Source organism: Salvelinus fontinalis, chromosome 2 (assembly GCF_029448725.1).
Source record: "Salvelinus fontinalis isolate EN_2023a chromosome 2, ASM2944872v1, whole genome shotgun sequence".
NCBI lineage: Eukaryota > Metazoa > Chordata > Actinopteri > Salmoniformes > Salmonidae > Salvelinus > Salvelinus fontinalis.
Genome location: NC_074666.1, coordinates 96,082,401 through 96,102,397, shown reverse-complemented (window position 1 = coordinate 96,102,397; position 19,997 = coordinate 96,082,401). Strand labels below are relative to the sequence as shown.

Genomic DNA, 19,997 nt, shown 5'->3' with positions numbered 1-19,997 from the left:
AATCCTCCAGAGGCACTGGTTGTTAGTCCCAGGACCACCGTGGTATTTCCTGTCCCGTGGTATTTCCTGTCTAGTTGGACGTGTTCAACCGTGGTATTTCCTGTCCCGGCTAGTTGGACGTGTTCACCCGTGGTATTTCCTGTCCCGGCTAGTTGGACGTGTTCCACCGTGGTATTTCCTGTCCCGGGTAGTTGGACGTGTTCAACCGTGGTATTTCCTGTCCCGGGTAGTTGGACGTGTTCAACCGTGGTATTTCCTGTCCCGGCTAGTTGGACGTGTTCAACCGTGGTATTTCCTGTCCCGGCTAGTTGGACGTGTTCAACCGTGGTATTTCCTGTCTAGTTGGACGTGTTCAACCGTGGTATTTCCTGTCCCGGGTAGTTGGACGTGTTCAACCAGGGTATTTCCTGTCCCGGCTAGTTGGACGTGTTCAACCGTGGTATTTCCTGTCCCGTGGTATTTCCCGTCCCGGCTAGTTGGACGTGTTCAACCGTGGTATTTCCTGTCCCAGGTAGTTGGACGTGTTCAATCGTGGTATTTCCTGTCCCAGCTAGTTGGACCTGTTCCACCGTGGTATTTCCTGTCCCGGCTAGTTGGACGTGTTCAACCGTGGTATTTCCTGTCCCGGGTAGTTGGACGTGTTCAACCGGGGTATTTCCTGTCCCAGGTAGTTGGACGTGTTCAATCGTGGTATTTCCTGTCCCGGCTAGTTGGACGTGTTCCACCGTGGTATTTCCTGTCCCGGGTAGTTGGACCTGTTCCACCGTGGTATTTCCTGTCCCGGCTAGTTGGACGTGTTCCACCGTGGTATTTCCTGTCCCGGCTAGTTGGACGTGTTCCACCGTGGTATTTCCTGTCCCGGCTAGTTGGACGTGTTCAACCGTGGTATTTCCTGTCCCGGCTAGTTGGACGTGTTCAACCGTGGTATTTCCTGTCTAGTTGGACGTGTTCAACCGTGGTATTTCCTGTCCCGGGTAGTTGGACGTGTTCAACCAGGGTATTTCCTGTCCCGGCTAGTTGGACGTGTTCAACCGTGGTATTTCCTGTCCCGTGGTATTTCCCGTCCCGGCTAGTTGGACGTGTTCAACCGTGGTATTTCCTGTCCCAGGTAGTTGGACGTGTTCAATCGTGGTATTTCCTGTCCCAGGTAGTTGGACCTGTTCCACCGTGGTATTTCCTGTCCCGGCTAGTTGGACGTGTTCAATCGTGGTATTTCCTGTCCCAGCTAGTTGGACGTGTTCAACCGTGGTATTTCCTGTCCCGGGTAGTTGGACGTGTTCAACCGGGGTATTTCCTGTCCCGGGTAGTTGGACCTGTTCCACCGTGGTATTTCCTGTCCCGGGTAGTTGGACCTGTTCCACCGTGGTATTTCCTGTCCCGGGTAGTTGGACCTGTTCCACCGTGGTATTTCCTGTCCCGGCTAGTTGGACGTGTTCAACCGTGGTATTTCCTGTCCCGGCTAGTTGGACGTGTTCAACCGGGGTATTTCCTGTCCCAGGTAGTTGGACGTGTTCAACCGTGGTATTTCCTGTCCCAGGTAGTTGGACGTGTTCAACCGTGGTATTTCCTGTCCCGGCTAGTTGGACGTGTTCAACCGTGGTATTTCCTGTCCCAGCTAGTTGGACGTGTTCAACCAGGGTATTTCCTGTCCCGGCTAGTTGGACGTGTTCAACCGTGGTATTTCCTGTCCCGGCTAGTTGGACGTGTTCAACCCGTGGTATTTCCTGTCCCGGCTAGTTGGGCGTGTTCAACCGGGGTATTTCCTGTCCCGGCTAGTTGGGCGTGTTCAACCGTGGTATTTCCTGTCCCAGGTAGTTGGACGTGTTCAACCGTGGTATTTCCTGTCCCGGGTAGTTGGACGTGTTCAACCCGTGGTATTTCCTGTCCCGGCTAGTTGGACGTGTTCAACCGGGGTATTTCCTGTCCCGGCTAGTTGGGCGTGTTCAACCGTGGTATTTCCTGTCCCGGCTAGTTGGGCGTGTTCAACCGTGGTATTTCCTGTCCAGATAGTTGGACGTGTTCAACCGTGGTATTTCCTGTCCCAGGTAGTTGGACGTGTTCAACCGCGGTATTTCCTGTCCCGGCTAGTTGGACGTGTTCAACCGTGGTATTTCCTGTCCCGGCTAGTTGGACGTGTTCAACCGGGGTATTTCCTGTCTAGTTGGACGTGTTCCACCGTGGTATTTCCTGTCCCGGCTAGTTGGACGTGTTCAACCGTGGTATTTCCTGTCCCAGGTAGTTGGACGTGTTCAACCGTGGTATTTCCTGTCCCGGCTAGTTGGACGTGTTCAACCGTGGTATTTCCTGTCCCAGGTAGTTGGACGTGTTCAACCGTGGTATTTCCTGTCCCAGGTAGTTGGACGTGTTCAACCGTGGTATTTCCTGTCCCAGGTAGTTGGACGTGTTCAACCGTGGTATTTCCTGTCCCAGGTAGTTGGACGTGTTCAACCGTGGTATTTCCTGTCTAGTTGGACGTGTTCAACCGTGGTATTTCCTGTCCCGGCTAGTTGGACGTGTTCAACCGTGGTATTTCCTGTCCCAGGTAGTTGGACGTGTTCAACCGTGGTATTTCCTGTCCCGGCTAGTTGGACGTGTTCAACCGTGGTATTTCCTGTCTAGTTGGACGTGTTCAACCGTGGTATTTCCTGTCCCGGCTAGTTGGACGTGTTCAACCGTGGTATTTCCTGTCCCAGGTAGTTGGACGTGTTCAACCGTGGTATTTCCTGTCCCAGGTAGTTGGACGTGTTCTACCGTGGTATTTCCTGTCCCAGCTAGTTGGACGTGTTCAACCGTGGTATTTCCTGTCCCAGCTAGTTGGACGTGTTCAACCGTGGTATTTCCTGTCCCAGGTAGTTGGACGTGTTCAACCGTGGTATTTCCTGTCCTGTCTAGTTGGACGTGTTCCACCGTGGTATTTCCTGTCCCAGCTAGTTGGACGTGTTCAACCGTGGTATTTCCTGTCTAGTTGGGCGTGTTCAACCGTGGTATTTCCTGTCCCGTGGTATTTCCTGTCCCAGGTAGTTGGACGTGTTCAACCGTGGTATTTCCTGTCCCAGGTAGTTGGACGTGTTCAACCGTGGTATTTCCTGTCCCAGGTAGTTGGACTCGTTCAACGGTGGTATTTCCTGTCCCGGGTAGTTGGACGTGTTCAACCGGGGTATTTCCTGTCCCGGCTAGTTGGACGTGTTCCACCGTGGTATTTCCTGTCCCGGCTAGTTGGACGTGTTCAACCGTGGTATTTCCTGTCCAGATAGTTGGACGTGTTCAACCGTGGTATTTCCTGTCCCGGCTAGTTGGACGTGTTCAACCGTGGTATTTCCTGTCCCGGCTAGTTGGACGTGTTCAACCGTGGTATTTCCTGTCCCAGGTAGTTGGACGTGTTCCACCGTGGTATTTCCTGTCCCAGGTAGTTGGACGTGTTCCACCGTGGTATTTCCTGTCCCCGCTAGTTGGACGTGTTCCACCGTGGTATTTCCTGTCCCAGGTAGTTGGACGTGTTCAATCGTGGTATTTCCTGTCCCAGGTAGTTGGACGTGTTCCACCGTGGTATTTCCTGTCCCCGCTAGTTGGACGTGTTCCACCGTGGTATTTCCTGTCCCGGCTAGTTGGACGTGTTCAACCGTGGTATTTCCTGTCCCAGGTAGTTGGACGTGTTCAACCAGGGTATTTCCTGTCCCGGCTAGTTGGACCTGTTCCACCGTGGTATTTCCTGTCCCAGGTAGTTGGACGTGTTCAACCGTGGTATTTCCTGTCCCGGGTAGTTGGACGTGTTCAACCCGTGGTATTTCCTGTCCCGGCTAGTTGGACGTGTTCAACCGGGGTATTTCCTGTCCCGGCTAGTTGGGCGTGTTCAACCGTGGTATTTCCTGTCCCGGCTAGTTGGACGTGTTCAACCGGGGTATTTCCTGTCCCGGCTAGTTGGGCGTGTTCAACCGTGGTATTTCCTGTCCCGGGTAGTTGGACGTGTTCAACCGTGGTATTTCCTGTCCAGATAGTTGGACGTGTTCAACCGTGGTATTTCCTGTCCCGGGTAGTTGGACGTGTTCAACCGTGGTATTTCCTGTCCCGGGTAGTTGGACGTGTTCAACCGTGGTATTTCCTGTCCCAGGTAGTTGGACGTGTTCAACCGTGGTATTTCCTGTCCCAGGTAGTTGGACGTGTTCAACCAGGGTATTTCCTGTCCCGGCTAGTTGGACGTGTTCCACCATGGTATTTCCTGTCCCAGGTAGTTGTACTATTGGTTTTCTGAAAGTTGATTTTGATTGCCCAGTTGTTCCTGTAGACCTTGATCTGTTGGTGACAGTAGGACAAGGTCATCTGATGTGTTGGTGACAGTAGGACAAGGTCATCTGGTCTGTTGGTGACAGTAGGACAATGTCATCTGGGTAGACCTTGATCTGTTGGTGACAGTAGGACAAGGTCATCTGGTCTGTTGGTGACAGTAGGACAAGGTCATCTGGTCTGTTGGTGACAGTAGGACAAGGTCATCTGGGTAGACCTTGATCTGTTGGTGACAGTAGGACAAGGTCATCTGGTCTGTTGGTGACAGTAGGACAAGGTCATCTGATATGTTGGTGACAGTAGGACAAGGTCATCTGATCTGTTGGTGACAGAAAGACAAGGTCATCTGGTCTGTTGGTGACAGTAGGACAAGGTCATCTGATCTGTTGGTGACAGTAGGACAAGGTCATCTGGTCTGTCGGTGACAGTAGGACAAGGTCATCTGGGTAGACCTTGATCTGTTGGTGACAGTAGGACAAGGTCATCTGGGTAGACCTTGATCTGTTGGTGACAGTAGGACAAGGTCATCTGATCTGTTGGTGACAGTAGGACAAGGTCATCTGGGTAGACCTTGATCTGTTGGTGACAGTAGGACAAGGTCATCTGATCTGTTGGTGACAGTAGGACAAGGTCATCTGATCTGTTGGTGACAGTAGGACAAGGTCATCTGGTCTGTTGGTGACAGTAGGACAAGGTCATCTGATCTGTTGGTGACAGTAGGACAAGGTCATCTGGTCTGTTGGTGACAGTAGGACAATGTCGTCTGGTCTGTTGGTGACAGAAGGACAAGGTCATCTGGTCTGTTGGTGACAGTAGGACAAGGTCATCTGGTCTGTTGGTGACAGTAGGACAAGGTCATCTGGTCTGTTGGTGACAGTAGGACAAGGTCATCTGATCTGTTGGTGACAGAAGGACAAGGTCTTCCCCCCCCCCCCCCGTCTCTGTCTCTCCCCAGTCTGCTATCTGTAAGCTGGGGAAGCTGACCCTAACCCTGTCTCTTGTCTCTCTCCAGTCTGCTATCTGTAAGCTGGGGAAGCTGCCCCTAACCCTGTCTCTGTCTCTCCCCAGTCTGCTATCTGTAAGCTGGGGAAGCTGACCCTAACCCTGTCTCTGTCTCTCCCCAGTCTGCTATCTGTAAGCTGGGGAAGCTGACCCTAACCTTGTCTCTGTCTCTCTCCAGTCTGCTATCTGTAAGCTGGGGAAGCTGACCCTAACCCTGTCTCTGTCTCTGTCTCTCTCCAGTCTGCTATCTGTAAGCTGGGGAAGCTGACCCTAACCCTGTCTCTGTCTCTCTCCAGTCTGCTATCTGTAAGCTGGGGAAGCTGACCCTAACCCTGTCTCTGTCTCTCTCCAGTCTGCTATCTGTAAGCTGGGGAAGCTGACCCTAACCCTGTCTCTGTCTCTCTCCAGTCTGCTATCTGTAAGCTGGGGAAGCTGACCCTAACCCTGTCTCTGTCTCTGTCTCTCTCCAGTCTGCTATCTGTAAGCTGGGGAAGCTGACCCTAACCCTGTCTCTGTCTCTCTCCAGTCTGCTATCTGTAAGCTGGGGAAGCTGACCCTAACCCTGTCTCTGTCTCTCCCCAGTCTGCTATCTGTAAGCTGGGGAAGCTGACCCTAACCCTGTCTCTGTCTCTCCCCAGTCTGCTATCTGTAAGCTGGGGAAGCTGACCCTAACCCTGTCTCTGTCTCTCTCCAGTCTGCTATCTGTAAGCTGGGGAAGCTGACCCTAACCCTGTCTCTGTCTCTCCCCAGTCTGCTATCTGTAAGCTGGGGAAGCTGACCCTAACCCTAACCCTGTCTCTGTCTCTCCCCAGTCTGCTATCTGTAAGCTGGGGAAGCTGCCCCTAACCCTGTCTCTTGTCTCTCTCCAGTCTGCTATCTGTAAGCTGGGGAAGCTGACCCTAACCCTGTCTCTGTCTCTCTCCAGTCTGCTATCTGTAAGCTGGGGAAGCTGACCCTAACCCTGTCTCTGTCTCTCCCCAGTCTGCTATCTGTAAGCTGGGGAAGCTGACCCTAACCCTGTCTCTGTCTCTCCCCAGTCTGCTATCTGTAAGCTGGGGAAGCTGACCCTAACCCTGTCTCTGTCTCTCTCCAGTCTGCTATCTGTAAGCTGGGGAAGCTGACCCTAACCCTGTCTCTGTCTCTCTCCAGTCTGCTATCTGTAAGCTGGGGAAGCTGACCCTAACCCTAACCCTGTCTCTGTCTCTCCCCAGTCTGCTATCTGTAAGCTGGGGAAGCTGACCCTAACCCTGTCTCTGTCTCTCTCCAGTCTGCTATCTGTAAGCTGGGGAAGCTGACCCTAACCTTGTCTCTGTCTCTCTCCAGTCTGCTATCTGTAAGCTGGGGAAGCTGACCCTAACCCTAACCCTGTCTCTGTCTCTCTCCAGTCTGCTATCTGTAAGCTGGGGAAGCTGACCCTAACCCTGTCTCTGTCTTTCCCCAGTCTGCTATCTGTAAGCTGGGGAAGCTGACCCTAACCCTGTCTCTTGTCTCTCTTCCCAGTCTGCTATCTGTAAGCTGGGGAAGCTGACCCTAACCCCGTCTCTTGTCTCTCTCCAGTCTGCTATCTGTAAGCTGGGGAAGCTGACCCTAACCCTGTCTCTGTCTCTCTCCCAGTCTGCTATCTGTAAACTGGGGAAGCTGACCCTAACCCTGTCTCTGTCTCTCTCCCAGTCTGCTATCTGTAAGCTGGGGAAGCTGAAGAAGCTTTATGTGAACAGTAACAAGCTGGACTTCGATGGGCTTCCGTCTGGCGTGGGGAAGTTATCCAGCCTGCAGGAGTTCATGGCTGCTAACAACAACCTGGAACTAGTACCTGAGGGACTCTGTAGGTAGGTACCTCACGTCATACCTGAGGGACTCTGTAGGTAGCTACCTCACATCATACCTGAGGGACTCTGTAGGTAGGTACCTCACATCATACCTGAGGGACTCTGTAGGTAGGTACCTCACATCATACCTGAGGGACTCTGTAGGTAGGTACCTCACATCATACCTGAGGGACTCTGTAGGTAGGTACCTCACATCATACCTGAGGGACTCTGTAGGTAGGTACCTCACATCATACCTGAGGGACTCTGTAGGTGGGTACCTCACATCATACCTGAGGGACTCTGTAGGTGGGTACCTCACATCATACCTGAGGGACTCTGTAGGTAGGTACCTCACATCATACCTGAGGGACTCTGTAGGTGGGTACCTCACATCATACCTGAGGGACTCTGTAGGTGGGTACCTCACATCATACCTGAGGGACTCTGTAGGTAGGTACCTCACATCATACCTGAGGGACTCTGTAGGTGGGTACCTCACATCATACCTGAGGGACTCTGTAGGTGGGTACCTCACATCATACCTGAGGGACTCTGTAGGTAGGTACCTCACTTCATACCTGAGGGACTCTGTAGGTAGGTACCTCACATCATACCTGAGGGACTCTGTAGGTAGGTACCTCACATCATACCTCACATCATACCTGAGGGACTCTGTAGGTGGGTACCTCACATCATACCTGAGGGACTCTGTAGGTAGGTACCTCACATCATACCTGAGGGACTCTGTAGGTGGGTACCTCACATCATACCTGAGGGACTCTGTAGGTAGGTACCTCACATCATACCTCACATCATACCTGAGGGACTCTGTAGGTGGGTACCTCACATCATACCTGAGGGACTCTGTAGGTAGGTACCTCACATCATACCTGAGGGACTCTGTAGGTAGGTACCTCACATCATACCTGAGGGACTCTGTAGGTAGGTACCTCACTTCATACCTGAGGGACTCTGTAGGTAGGTACCTCACATCATACCTGAGGGACTCTGTAGGTAGGTACCTCACATCATACCTGAGGGACTCTGTAGGTAGGTACCTCACATCATACCTGAGGGACTCTGTAGGTGGGTACCTCACATCATACCTGAGGGACTGTAGGTAGAGACACGTAAGGCGTGCTTCCCAGCCGGTATTTCATGATGCCGTTGTGTGACATGTTTTGGACAGAACCTGCTGGGTCGTGGATCAACGTGTTGTTGATGTTGATGTTTTTGATGATGTTGATGATGATGTTGATGATGTTGTTGTTGTTGATGATGTTATTGATGTTGTTGTTGTGTTGTAGGTGTGGGAAGCTGAAGAAGTTGGTTCTGAATAAGAATCGTCTGGTGACTCTTCCTGAAGCCATCCACTTCCTCGTCGACCTCGAGGTACACACTGTCCTCTGTTCTAGAGTCTAGATGTTCTGCCTTGTGTTCTAGGTTCTAAATGTTCTAGATGTTCTGCCCTGTGTTATAAGTGTTCTAGGGTCTAAAGGTTTTAGGGTCTAAGGGTTCTAGGGTCTAAGGGTTCTAGGGTCTAAGGGTTCTAGGGTCTAAGGGTTCTAGGGTCTAAGGGTTCTAGGGTCTAGGCGTTCTAGGGTCTAGGCGTTCAAGGGTCTAGGCGTTCTAGGGTCCTAGGCGTGCTGGGTTCTAGGCGAGCCGGGTTCTAGGCGTGCCAGGTTCCAAACGTGCTGAATTCTAAGTTCTAGGTGTTCTGGGTTCTAAGTCCTAGGTGTTATGGGTTCTAAGTTCTAGGTGTTCTTAGTTCTCCGTGTTCTAAGTTCTAGGTGTTATGGGTTCTAGGTGTTCTGGATTCTTAGTTCTTGGTGTTCTAGGTGTTCTGGGTTCTCTGGGTTCTAGGTGTGCTGGGTTCTAGGTGTTCTAGGTTCTAAATGTTCTTGATGTTCTGGGTTCTAGGTTATATCCTGTGTGTTTTAGATGTTCTAGGTTGTAAGTGTTCTCTCCTCTGTGTTCTAGGTTCTAGATGTACGTGAGAACCCCAACCTGGTGATGCCTCCCAAGCCGGTGGACAGGACAGCAGAGTGGTACAACATCGACTTCTCTCTTCAGAACCAACTGAGACTGGCTGGAGCATCCCCTGCTGTAATATCTGCTGCAGGGGGAGGTGGGTCTGGGTCTAGGGGAGGTGGGTCTAGGGGAGGTGGGTCTGGGGGAGGTGGGTCCGAGGGAGGTGGGTCTGAGACTGGCTGGAGCATCCTCTGCTGTAATATCTGCTGCAGGGGGAGGTGGGTCTAGGCAAGGTGGGTCTAGGCAAGGTGGGTCTGGGCGAGGTGGGTCTGGGCGAGGTGGGTCTGGGCGAGGTGGGTCTAGGGGAGGTGGGTCTAGGTCTGGGGGAGGTGGGTCTAGGTCTGGGGGAGGTGGGTCTGGGGGAGGTGGGTCTAGGTCTGGGGGAGGTGGGTCTAGGTCTGGGGGAGGTGGGTCTAGGTCTGGGGGAGGTGGGTCTAGGTCTGGGGGAGGTGGGTCTAGGTCTGGGGGAGGTGGGTCTAGGTCTGGGGGAGGTGGGTCTAGGTCTGGGGGAGGTGGGTCTAGGTCTGGGGGAGGTGGGTCTAGGTCTGGGGGAGGTGGGTCTAGGTCTGGGGGAGGTGGGTCTAGGTCTGGGGGAGGTGGGTCTAGGTCTGGGGGAGGTGGGTCTAGGTCTGGGGGAGGTGGGTCTAGGTCTGGGGGAGGTGGGTCTAGGTCTGGGGGAGGTGGGTCTAGGGGAGTTGGGTCTGGGGGAGTTGGGTCTGGGGGAGGTGGGTCTGGGGGAGGTGGGTCTGGTGGAGGTGGGTCTGGTGGAGATGGGTCTGAGTCTGGGCGAGGTGGGTCTAGGGGAGGTGGGTCTGGGGGAGGTGGGTCTGGGGGAGATGGGTCTGAGTCTGGGGGATGTGGGTCTAGGGGAGGTGGGTCTGGGGGAGGTGGGTCTGGGGGAGGTGGGTCTGGGGGAGGTGGGTCTGGGCGAGGTAGGTCTGGGGGATGTGGGTCTGGGAGAAGTGGTTCTGGGGGAGGTGGTTCTAGGGGAGGTGGTTCTAGGGGAGGTGGGTCTAGGGGAGGTGGTTCTGGGGGAAGTGGGTCTGGGGGAAGTGGGTCTGAGTCTAGGGGAGGTGGGTCTGAGTCTGGGGGAGGTGGGTCTGAGTCTGGGGGAGGTGGGTCTGAGTCTGGGGGAAGTGGGTCTGAGTCTAGGGGAGGTGGGTCTGAGTCTGGGGGAGGTGGGTCTGAGTCTGGGGGAGGTGGGTCTGAGTCTGGGGGAGGTGGGTCTGAGTCTGGGGGAGGTGGGTCTAGGGGAGATGGGTCTAGGGGAGGTGGGTCTGAGTCTGGGGGAGGTGGGTCTAGGGGAGGTGGGTCTAGGGGAGGTGGGTCTAGGTCTAGGGGAGGAGGTGAGTTTAGGGGAGGTGGGTCTGAGTTTAGGGGAGGTGGGTCTGAGTTTAGGGGAGGTGGGTCTAGGGAAGGTGGGTCTGAGTTTAGGGGAGGTGGGTCTAGGTCTAGGGGAGGAGGTGAGTTTAGGGGAGGTGGGTCTGAGTTTAGGGGAGGTGGGTCTGAGTTTAGGGGAGGTGGGTCTGAGTTTAGGGGAGGTGGGTCTAGGGGAGGTGGGTCTGAGTTTAGGGGAGGTGATATTTTCCCCCCACTGCTTCACACTGATGCTCTGTCCTCCAGACCTGTCTAGGGGAGGTAGGTCTAGGGGAGTGATGCTCTGTCCTCCAGACCTGTCTAGGGGAGGTAGGTCTAGGGGAGTGATACTCTGTCCATCCAGACCTGTCTATGGGAGGTAGGTCTAGGGGAGTGATGCTCTGTCCTCCAGACCTGTCTAGGGGAGGTAGGTCTAGGGGAGTGATGCTCTGTCCATCCAGACCTGTCTAGGGGAGGTAGGTCTAGGGGAGTGATACTCTGTCCTCCAGACCTGTCTAGGGGAGGTAGGTCTAGGGGAGTGATGCTCTGTCCTCCAGACCTGTCTAGGGGAGGTAGGTCTAGGGGAGTGATGCTCTGTCCTCCAGACCTGTCTAGGGGAGGTAGGTCTAGGGGAGTGATACTCTGTCCATCCAGACCTGTCTAGGGGAGGTAGGTCTAGGGGAGTGATACTCTGTCCTCCAGACCTGTCTAGGGGAGGTAGGTCTAGGGGAGTGATACTCTGTCCATCCAGACCTGTCTAGGGGAGGTAGGTCTAGGGGAGTGATACTCTGTCCTCCAGACCTGTCTAGGGGAGGTAGGTCTAGGGGAGTGATACTCTGTCCTCCAGACCTGTCTAGGGGAGGTAGGTCTAGGGGAGTGATGCTCTGTCCTCCAGACCTGTCTAGGGGAGGTAGGTCTAGGGGAGTGATACTCTGTCCTCCAGACCTGTCTAGGGGAGGTAGGTCTAGGGGAGTGATACTCTGTCCTCCAGACCTGTCTAGGGGAGGTAGGTCTAGGGGAGTGATGCTCTGTCCTCCAGACCTGTCTTGGGGAGGTAGGTCTAGGGGAGTGATGCTCTGTCCTCCAGACCTGTCTAGGGGAGGTAGGTCTAGGGGAGTGATACTCCCCCACTGCTTCACACTGATACTCTGTCCTCCAGACCTGTCTGTTACCAGACAGAGAAATGCGCTTACCTGCTTTAGATCCGCTCAATACATGGTGTGTGTGTGTGTGTGTGTGTGTGTGTGTGTGTGTGTAGGGGCCAGCCCGCGGGACCCCCTGGCGAGGAAGATGAGGCTGAGGAGGAGGAAGGACAGTAGTCAAGACGACCAGGCTAAACAGGTCCTCAAGGGGATGAGTGATGTCACACAAGAGAAGAACAAGAGTTTAGAGGTAAGGAGGGAGGGAGGGAAGGGATGGAGGAGGGAGGGGTGGAGGGAGGGGTGGAGGGAGGGGTGGAGAGAGAAAGGGAGGGGTGGAGAGAGAGAGGGGGGGTGGATGGAGGAAGGGAGGGGTGGATGGAGGGAGGGAGGGTGGAGAGAGGGAGGGAGGGTGGAGAGAGGGATCGAGGGAGGGGTGGATGGAGGGAACATGTTGAGGGAGGGGTGGATGGGAGGGAGGGTGGAGAGAGGGAGGGAGGGTGGAGAGAGGGATCGAGGGAGGGGTGGATGGAGGGAACATGTTGAGGGAGGGGTGGATGGGAGGGAGGGTGGAGAGAGGGAGGGGTGGATGGAGGAGAGGGAGGGAGGGGTGGATGGAGGAGAGGGAGGGGTGGATGGAGGAGAGGGAGGGAGAGAGGGGATGAACATTTTCATTGGTTTTCATTAGTGTATTGTGTGTGTGTGTGTGTGTGTGTGTAGGAGAACGCCGATCAGAAGTACGGTGAACTGAACGCGTCGTTGGGACACACGCGGCGTTGGGACAAGAGTCTGGAGACGCCACAGCTGAACTACTCTGAGTTCTTCATGGAGGACGTAGGACAGGTGGGTGTTACACAGCTGGAGGACGTAGGACGGGTGGGTGTTACTCAGCTGGAGGACGTAGGACAGGTTGGTGTTACACAGCTGGAGGACGTAGGACAGGTGGGTGTTACACAGCTGGAGGACGTAGGACGGGTAGGTGTTACACAGCTGGAGGACGTAGGACAGGTGGGTGTTACTCAGCTGGAGGACGTAGGACGGGTAGGTGTTACACAGCTGGAGGACGTAGGACAGGCGGGTGTTACTCAGCTGGAGGACGTAGGACGGGTAGGTGTTACACAGCTGGAGGACGTAGGACAGGTAGGTGTTACTCAGCTGGAGGACGGGTGGGTGTTACACAGCTGGAGGACGTAGGACAGGTAGGTGTTACTCAGCTGGAGGACGTAGGACGGGTGGGTGTTACACAGCTGTAGGACGGGTGGGTGTTACACAGCTGGAGGATGTAGGACAGGTGGGTGTTACACAGCTGGAGGACGTAGGAGAGGTGGGTGTTACACAGCTGGAGGACGTAGGACAGGTGGATGTTACACAGCTGGAGGACGTAGGACAGGTAGGTGTTACACAGCTGGAGGACGTAGGACAGGCGGGTGTTACACAGCTGGAGGACGTAGGACAGGTGGGTGTTACACAGCTGGAGGACGTAGGACAGGTGGGTGTTACACAGCTGGAGGACGTAGGACAGGTGGATGTTACACAGCTGGAGGACGTAGGACAGGTGGGTGTTACACAGCTGGAGGACGTAGGACAGGTGGGTGTTACACAGCTGGAGGACGTAGGACAGGTAGGTGTCACACAGCTGGAGGACGTAGGACAGGTAGGGGGGGGTAGATGTCTCCATTATGGCTCTAATCTGATAGTGGGGGGGGGTAGATGTCTCCCTTATGGCTCTAATCTGATAGTGGGGTGGTAGATGTCTCCATTATGGCTCTAATCTGATAGGGGGGGGTAGATGTCTCCCTTATGGCTCTAATCTGATAGTGGGGGGGTAGATGTCTCCCTTATGGCTCTAATCTGATAGTGGGGGGGGGTAGATGTCTCCCTTATGGCTCTAATCTGATAGGGGGGAGGGGGGGTAGATGTCTCCCTTATGGCTCTAATCTGATAGTGGGGGGGTAGATGTCTCCCTTATGGCTCTAATCTGATAGTGGGGGGGGTAGATGTCTCCCTGATGTCTCCCTTATGGCTCTAATCTGATAGGGGGGGGGGGGGGGGGGGGGGTAGATGTCTCCCTTATGGCTCTAATCTGATAGGGGGGGGGATAGATGTCTCCCTTATGACTCTAATCTGATAGTGGGGGGGTAGATGTCTCCATTATGGCTCTAATCTGATAGGGGGGGGGGGGGGGGGTAGATGTCTCCATTATGGCTCTAATCTGATAGTGGGGGGGTAGATGTCTCCATTATGGCTCTAATCTGATAGTGGGGGGGTAGATGTCTCCATTATGGCTCTAATCTGATAGTGGGGGGGTAGATGTCTCCATTATGGCTCTAATCTGATAGGGGGGGGGGGGGGGGGGGTAGATGTCTCCCTTATGGCTCTAATCTGATAGGGGGGGGGGTAGATGTCTCCATTATGGCTCTAATCTGATAGTGGGGGGGTAGATGTCTCCATTATGGCTCTAATCTGATAGGGGGGGGGGGGGGGGGGGGTAGATGTCTCCCTTATGGCTCTAATCTGGGGGGGGGTGGTAGATGTCTCCATTATGGCTCTAATCTGATAGTGGGGTGGTAGATACCTAGTCTCCATTATGGCTCTAATCTGATAGTGGGGGGGTAGATGTCTCCATTATGGCTCTAATCTGATAGTGGGGGGGGGGGGTAGATGTCTCCCTTATGGCTCTAATCTGATAGTGGGGGGGTAGATGTCTCCATTATGGCTCTAATCTGATAGTGGGGGGGTAGATGTCTCCATTATGGCTCTAATCTGATAGTGGGGGGGGGGGGGGGGGGTAGATGTCTCCCTTATGGCTCTAATCTGATAGTGGGGGGGTAGATGTCTCCATTATGGCTCTAATCTGATAGTGGGGGGGGGATAGATGTCTCCCTTATGGCTCTAATCTGATAGTGGGGTGGTAGATGTCTCCATTATGGCTCTAATCTGATAGTGGGGTGGTAGATGTCTCCCTCATGGCTCTAATCTGATAGTGGGGGGGGGTAGATGTCTCCCTTATGGCTCTAATCTGATAGTGGGGGGGTAGATGTCTCCATTATGGCTCTAATCTGATAGTGGGGGGGTAGATGTCTCCATTATGGGTCTAATCTGATAGTGGGGGGTAGATGTCTCCCTTATGGCTCTAATCTGATATTGGGGTGGTAGATGTCTCCCTTATGGCTCTAATCTGATATTGGGGTGGTAGATGTCTCCCTCATGGCTCTAATCTGATAGTGGGGGGGGGTAGATGTCTCCCTTATGGCTCTAATCTGATAGTGGGGGGGTAGATGTCTCCCTTATGGCTCTAATCTGATAGTGGGGGGGTAGATGTCTCCATTATGGCTCTAATCTGATAGTGGGGGGGTAGATGTCTCCATTATGGGTCTAATCTGATAGTGGGGGGTAGATGTCTCCCTTATGGCTCTAATCTGATATTGGGGTGGTAGATGTCTCCCTTATGGCTCTAATCTGATATTGGGGTGGTAGATGTCTCCTTTATGGCTCTAATCTGATAGTGGGGGGGTAGATGTCTCCTTTATGGCTCTAATCTGATAGTGGGGGGGTAGATGTCTCCCTTATGGCTCTAATCTGATAGTGGGGGGGTAGATGTCTCCCTTATGGCTCTAATCTGATAGTGGGGTGGTCGATGTCCGGCTCAGGGAGACCCGGCCGGCTCAGAGCTCCATCAGCAGCAGATTTAAATAAAATAAGTGTGTTTTTGTGTTTGAGCGTGTGTACTGTTCTAACTTTGCTTTTTCTCTCTCTCTCTCTCTGTGTGTGTGTGTGTGTGTGTGTGTGTGTGTGTGTGTGTGTGTGTGTGTGTGTGTGTGTGTGTGTGTGTGTGTGTGTGTGTGTGTGTGTGTGTGTGTGTGTGTGTGTGTGTGTGTGTGTGTGTGTGTGTGTGTGTGTGTGTGTGTGTGTGTGTAGGTTCCTGGTGTGTGTGTGTGGCAGATAGAGAACTTTGTTCCGTTGCAGGTAGACGAGGCGTTCCAGGGGAAGTTCTACGAGGCTGACTGCTACATTATCCTCAAGGTAACACACACACACACACACTGTTACATCATCCTCAAGGTAACACACACACACACACACACACACACACACACCTCCTCTAACCCCCTCTACCCCTCTAGCCTTCCTCTAACCTCCTCTAACCTCCTCTAACCCCCTCCAACCCCTCTAACCCCCCCCACCCCTCTAGCCCTCATCTAACCCCCTCTACCCCTCCTTTAACCCCCTCTACCCCTCATCTAATCCCCTCTACCCCTCCTTTAACCCCCTCTACCCCTCATCTAATCCCCTCTACCCCTCCTTTAACCCCCTCTACCCCTCATCTAATCCCCTCTACCCCTCCTTTAACCCCCTCTACCCCTCCTTTAACCCCCTCTACCCCTCCTTTAACCCCCTCTACCCCTCATCTAATCCCCTCTACCCCTCTAGCCTTCCTCTAACCTCCTCTAACCTCCTCTAACCCCCTCTACCCCTCATCTAATCCCCTCTAACCCCTCTACCCCTCCCTCTAACCCCCTCTAACCTCCCTCTAACCCCCTCTACCCCTCCTCTAACCCCATCTACCCCTCCCTCTAACCCCCTCTAGCCTTCCTCTAACCCCCTCTACCCCTCTAACCCCTCTACCCCTCATCTAATCCCCTCTACCCCTCTAACCCCCTCTAACCTCCCTCTAACCCCCTCTAACCCCCTCTACCCCTCCTCTAACCTCCCTCTACCCCTCCTATAACCCCCTCTAGCCTTCCTCTACCCCTCCTCTAACCCCCTCTATCCCTCCTATAACCCCCTCTACCCCTCCTCTACCCTTCCTCTAACCCCCTCTACCCTCATCTAACCCCCTCTACCCTCATCTAACCCCCTCTACCCCTCCTCTAACCCCCTCTACCCCTCCTCTAACCCCCTCTACCCCTCCTCTAACCCCCTCTAACCCTCCTCTAACCCCCTCTACCCTCCTCTAACCCCCTCTACCCCTCCTCTAACCCCCAGACGTTCCTGGACGACAACGGATCCCTGATCTGGCAGATATTCTACTGGATCGGTCAGGAAGCTACGCTGGATAAGAAGGCGGGGTCTGCCATCCACGCCGTCAACCTCCGTAACTACCTGGGGGCGGAGTGTCGGACCATCAGAGAGGAGATGGGAGACGAGTCAGAGGAGTTCAGCGCTGTAGGTCCCCACACACACACACACACACACACACACACACACACACACACACACACACACACACACACACACACACACACACACACGACACACACACACACACACACAGACACACACACACAGACCCCCTAATTGACAGAAGGCCTGTAGAAAACGACCTCTTCTGCCCCACCAGGTGTTTGATAATGACATCTCCTACATTGAGGGGGGGACAGCCAGCGGCTTCTATACTGTGGAGGACACACACTACACTGTCAGGTAAGGAGGAGGACTGGGGGGGGGGGGACACTACACTGTCAGGTAAGGAGGAGGACTGGGGGGGGGGGGGGGGCACTACACTGTCAGGTAAGGAGGAGGACTGGGGGGGGGGGGGGGGGCACTACACTGTCAGGTAAGGAGGAGGACTGGGGGGGGGGGGGGGGCACTACACTGTCAGGTAAGGAGGAGGACTGGGGGGGGGGGGGGGGGGCACTACACTGTCAGGTAAGGAGGAGGACTGGGGGGGGGGGGGGGGCACTACACTGTCAGGTAAGGAGGACTGGGGGGGGGACACACACTACACTGTTAGGTAAGGAGGACTGGGGGGGGACACACTACACTGTCAGGTAAGGAGGAGGACTGGGGGGGGGGACACACTACACTGTCAGGTAAGGAGGAGGACTGGGGGGGGACACACTACACTGTCAGGTAAGGAGGAGGACTGGGGGGGGGGACACACTACACTGTCAGGTAAGGAGGAGGACTGGGGGGGGACACACTACACTGTCAGGTAAGGAGGAGGACTGGGGGGGGGGGACACACTACACTGTCAGGTAAGGAGGAGGACTGGGGGGGGGGGGGACACACTACACTGTTAGGTAAGGAGGAGGACTGTGTGGGGGGGGACACTACACTGTTAGGTAAGGAGGAGGACTGTGTGGGGGGGGACACTACACTGTTAGGTAAGGAGGAGGACTGTGTGGGGGGGGACACTACACTGTCAGGTAAGGAGGAGGACTGTGGAGGACACACACTACACTGTTAGGTAAGGAGGAGGACTGGGGGGGGGGACACACTACACTGTCAGGTAAGGAGGAGGACTGGGGGGGGGACACACTACACTGTCAGGTAAGGAGGAGGACTGGGGGGGGGGACACACTACACTGTCAGGTAAGGAGGAGGACTGGGGGGGGGACACACTACACTGTTAGGTAAGGAGGAGGACTGTGTGGGGGGGGACACTACACTGTTAGGTAAGGAGGAGGACTGGGGGGGGGGACACACTACACTGTTAGGTAAGGAGGAGGACTGGGGGGGGGGGGACACACTACACTGTTAGGTAAGGAGGAGGACTGTGGTGGACACACACTACACTGTTAGGTAAGGAGGAGGACTGGGGGGGGGGACACTACACTGTTAGGTAAGGAGGAGGACTGGGGGGGGGACACTACACTGTTAGGTAAGGAGGAGGACTGGGGGGGGGGGACACTACACTGTTAGGTAAGGAGGAGGACTGGGGGGGGGGGACACTACACTGTTAGGTAAGGAGGAGGACTGGGGGGGGGGGACACTACACTGTTAGGTAAGGAGGAGGACTGGGGGGGGACACTACACTGTTAGGTAAGGAGGAGGACTGGGGGGGGTGGACAGAAATGTGGAAATCTGTGGAAATGTGTAAACCCAACTTTAAGTGTGTGTGTGTGTGTGTTCCAGGTTGTATCGTGTTTATGGGAAGAAGAACATCCGTCTGGAATCGGTTCCTCTGAAGGCCTCGTCCCTGGACCCACGGTGAGTTCTGTTGTCATGGAGATGGATAGTCTGTTTTAGCATGGAGGGCTTTACAGACTGACAATACTGTTGTCATGGAGATGGATACTGTTTTATCATGGACAGCACCATGGAGGGCTTTATAAACTGATAATACTGTTGTCATGGAGATGGATAGAGTTGTTTTATTGTTTGTGTTTCTGTAGTTCTAATGCTCTGTGTTCCTGTAGTTCTAACGCTCTGTGTTCCTGTAGTTCTAATGCTCTGTGTTCCTGTAGTTCTAATGCTCTGTGTTCCTGTAGTTCTAATGCTCTGTGTTCCTGTAGTTCTAACGCTCTGTGTTCCTGTAGTTCTAATGCTCTGTGTTCCTGTAGTTCTAATGCTCTGTGTTCCTGTAGTTCTAACGCTCTGTGTTCCTGTAGTTCTAATGCTCTGTGTTCCTGTAGTTCTAATGCTCTGTGTTCCTGTAGTTCTAACGCTCTGTGTTCCTGTAGTTCTAATGCTCTGTGTTCCTGTAGTTCTAATGCTCTGTGTTCCTGTAGTTCTAACGCTCTGTGTTGCTGTAGTTCTAACGCTCTGTGTTCCTGTAGTTCTAATGCTCTGTGATCCTGTAGTTCTAATGCTCTGTGTTCCTGTAGTTCTAACGCTCTGTGTTCCTGTAGTTCTAATGCTCTGTGTTGCTGTAGTTCTAATGCTCTGTGTTGCTGTAGTTCTAATGCTCTGTGTTGCTGTAGTTCTAATGCTCTGTGTTCCTGTAGTTCTAATGCTCTGTGTTCCTGTAGTTCTAATGCTCTGTGTTCCTGTAGTTCTAATGCTCTGTGTTCCTGTAGTTCTAATGCTCTGTTCCTGTAGTTCTAACGCTCTGTGTTCCTGTAGTTCTAACGCTCTGTGTTGCTTTAGTTCTAACGCTCTGTGTTCCTGTAGTTCTAATGCTCTGTGTTCCTGTAGTTCTAACGCTCTGTGTTCCTGTAGTTCTAACGCTCTGTGTTCCTGTAGTTCTAATGCTCTGTGTTCCTGTAGTTCTAATGCCCTGTGTTCCTGTAGTTCTAATGCCTTTTGTTCCTGTAGTTCTAACGCTCTGTGTTCCTGTAGTTCTAACGCTCTGTGTTCCTGTAGTTCTAATGCTCTGTGTTCCTGTAGTTCTAATGCCCTGTGTTCCTGTAGTTCTAATGCCTTTTGTTCCTGTAGTTCTAACGCTCTGTGTTCCTGTAGTTCTAATGCTCTGTGTTCCTGTAGTTCTAATGCCCTGTGTTCCTGTAGTTCTAATGCCTTTTGTTCCTGTAGTTCTAACGCTCTGTGTTCCTGTAGTTCTAATGCTCTGTGTTCCTGTAGTTCTAATGCTCTGTGTTGCTGTAGTTCTAATGCTCTGTGTTGCTGTAGTTCTAATGCTCTGTGTTGCTGTAGTTCTAATGCTCTGTGTTCCTGTAGTTCTAATGCTCTGTGTTCCTGTAGTTCTAATGCTCTG

The 19,997-nt window shown here is 53.6% G+C and overlaps 1 protein-coding gene across 2 annotated transcripts in view; it reads left to right on the top strand.

Moving 5' to 3' along the window:
* Positions 1-19,997, top strand: part of flii (FLII actin remodeling protein) — a 100,536-nt gene that overhangs the window by 42,396 nt on the left and 38,143 nt on the right. For both annotated transcript variants that reach the window (XM_055896556.1, XM_055896565.1), the window contains 9 exons: positions 6,955-7,112; positions 8,402-8,486; positions 9,075-9,222; positions 11,740-11,873; positions 12,341-12,463; positions 15,539-15,643; positions 16,607-16,786; positions 16,962-17,044; positions 18,479-18,553. In XM_055896556.1, coding sequence (XP_055752531.1) covers positions 6,955-7,112; positions 8,402-8,486; positions 9,075-9,222; positions 11,740-11,873; positions 12,341-12,463; positions 15,539-15,643; positions 16,607-16,786; positions 16,962-17,044; positions 18,479-18,553 — 1,091 coding nt within the window. The remainder of the gene's footprint in view (positions 1-6,954; positions 7,113-8,401; positions 8,487-9,074; positions 9,223-11,739; positions 11,874-12,340; positions 12,464-15,538; positions 15,644-16,606; positions 16,787-16,961; positions 17,045-18,478; positions 18,554-19,997) is intronic.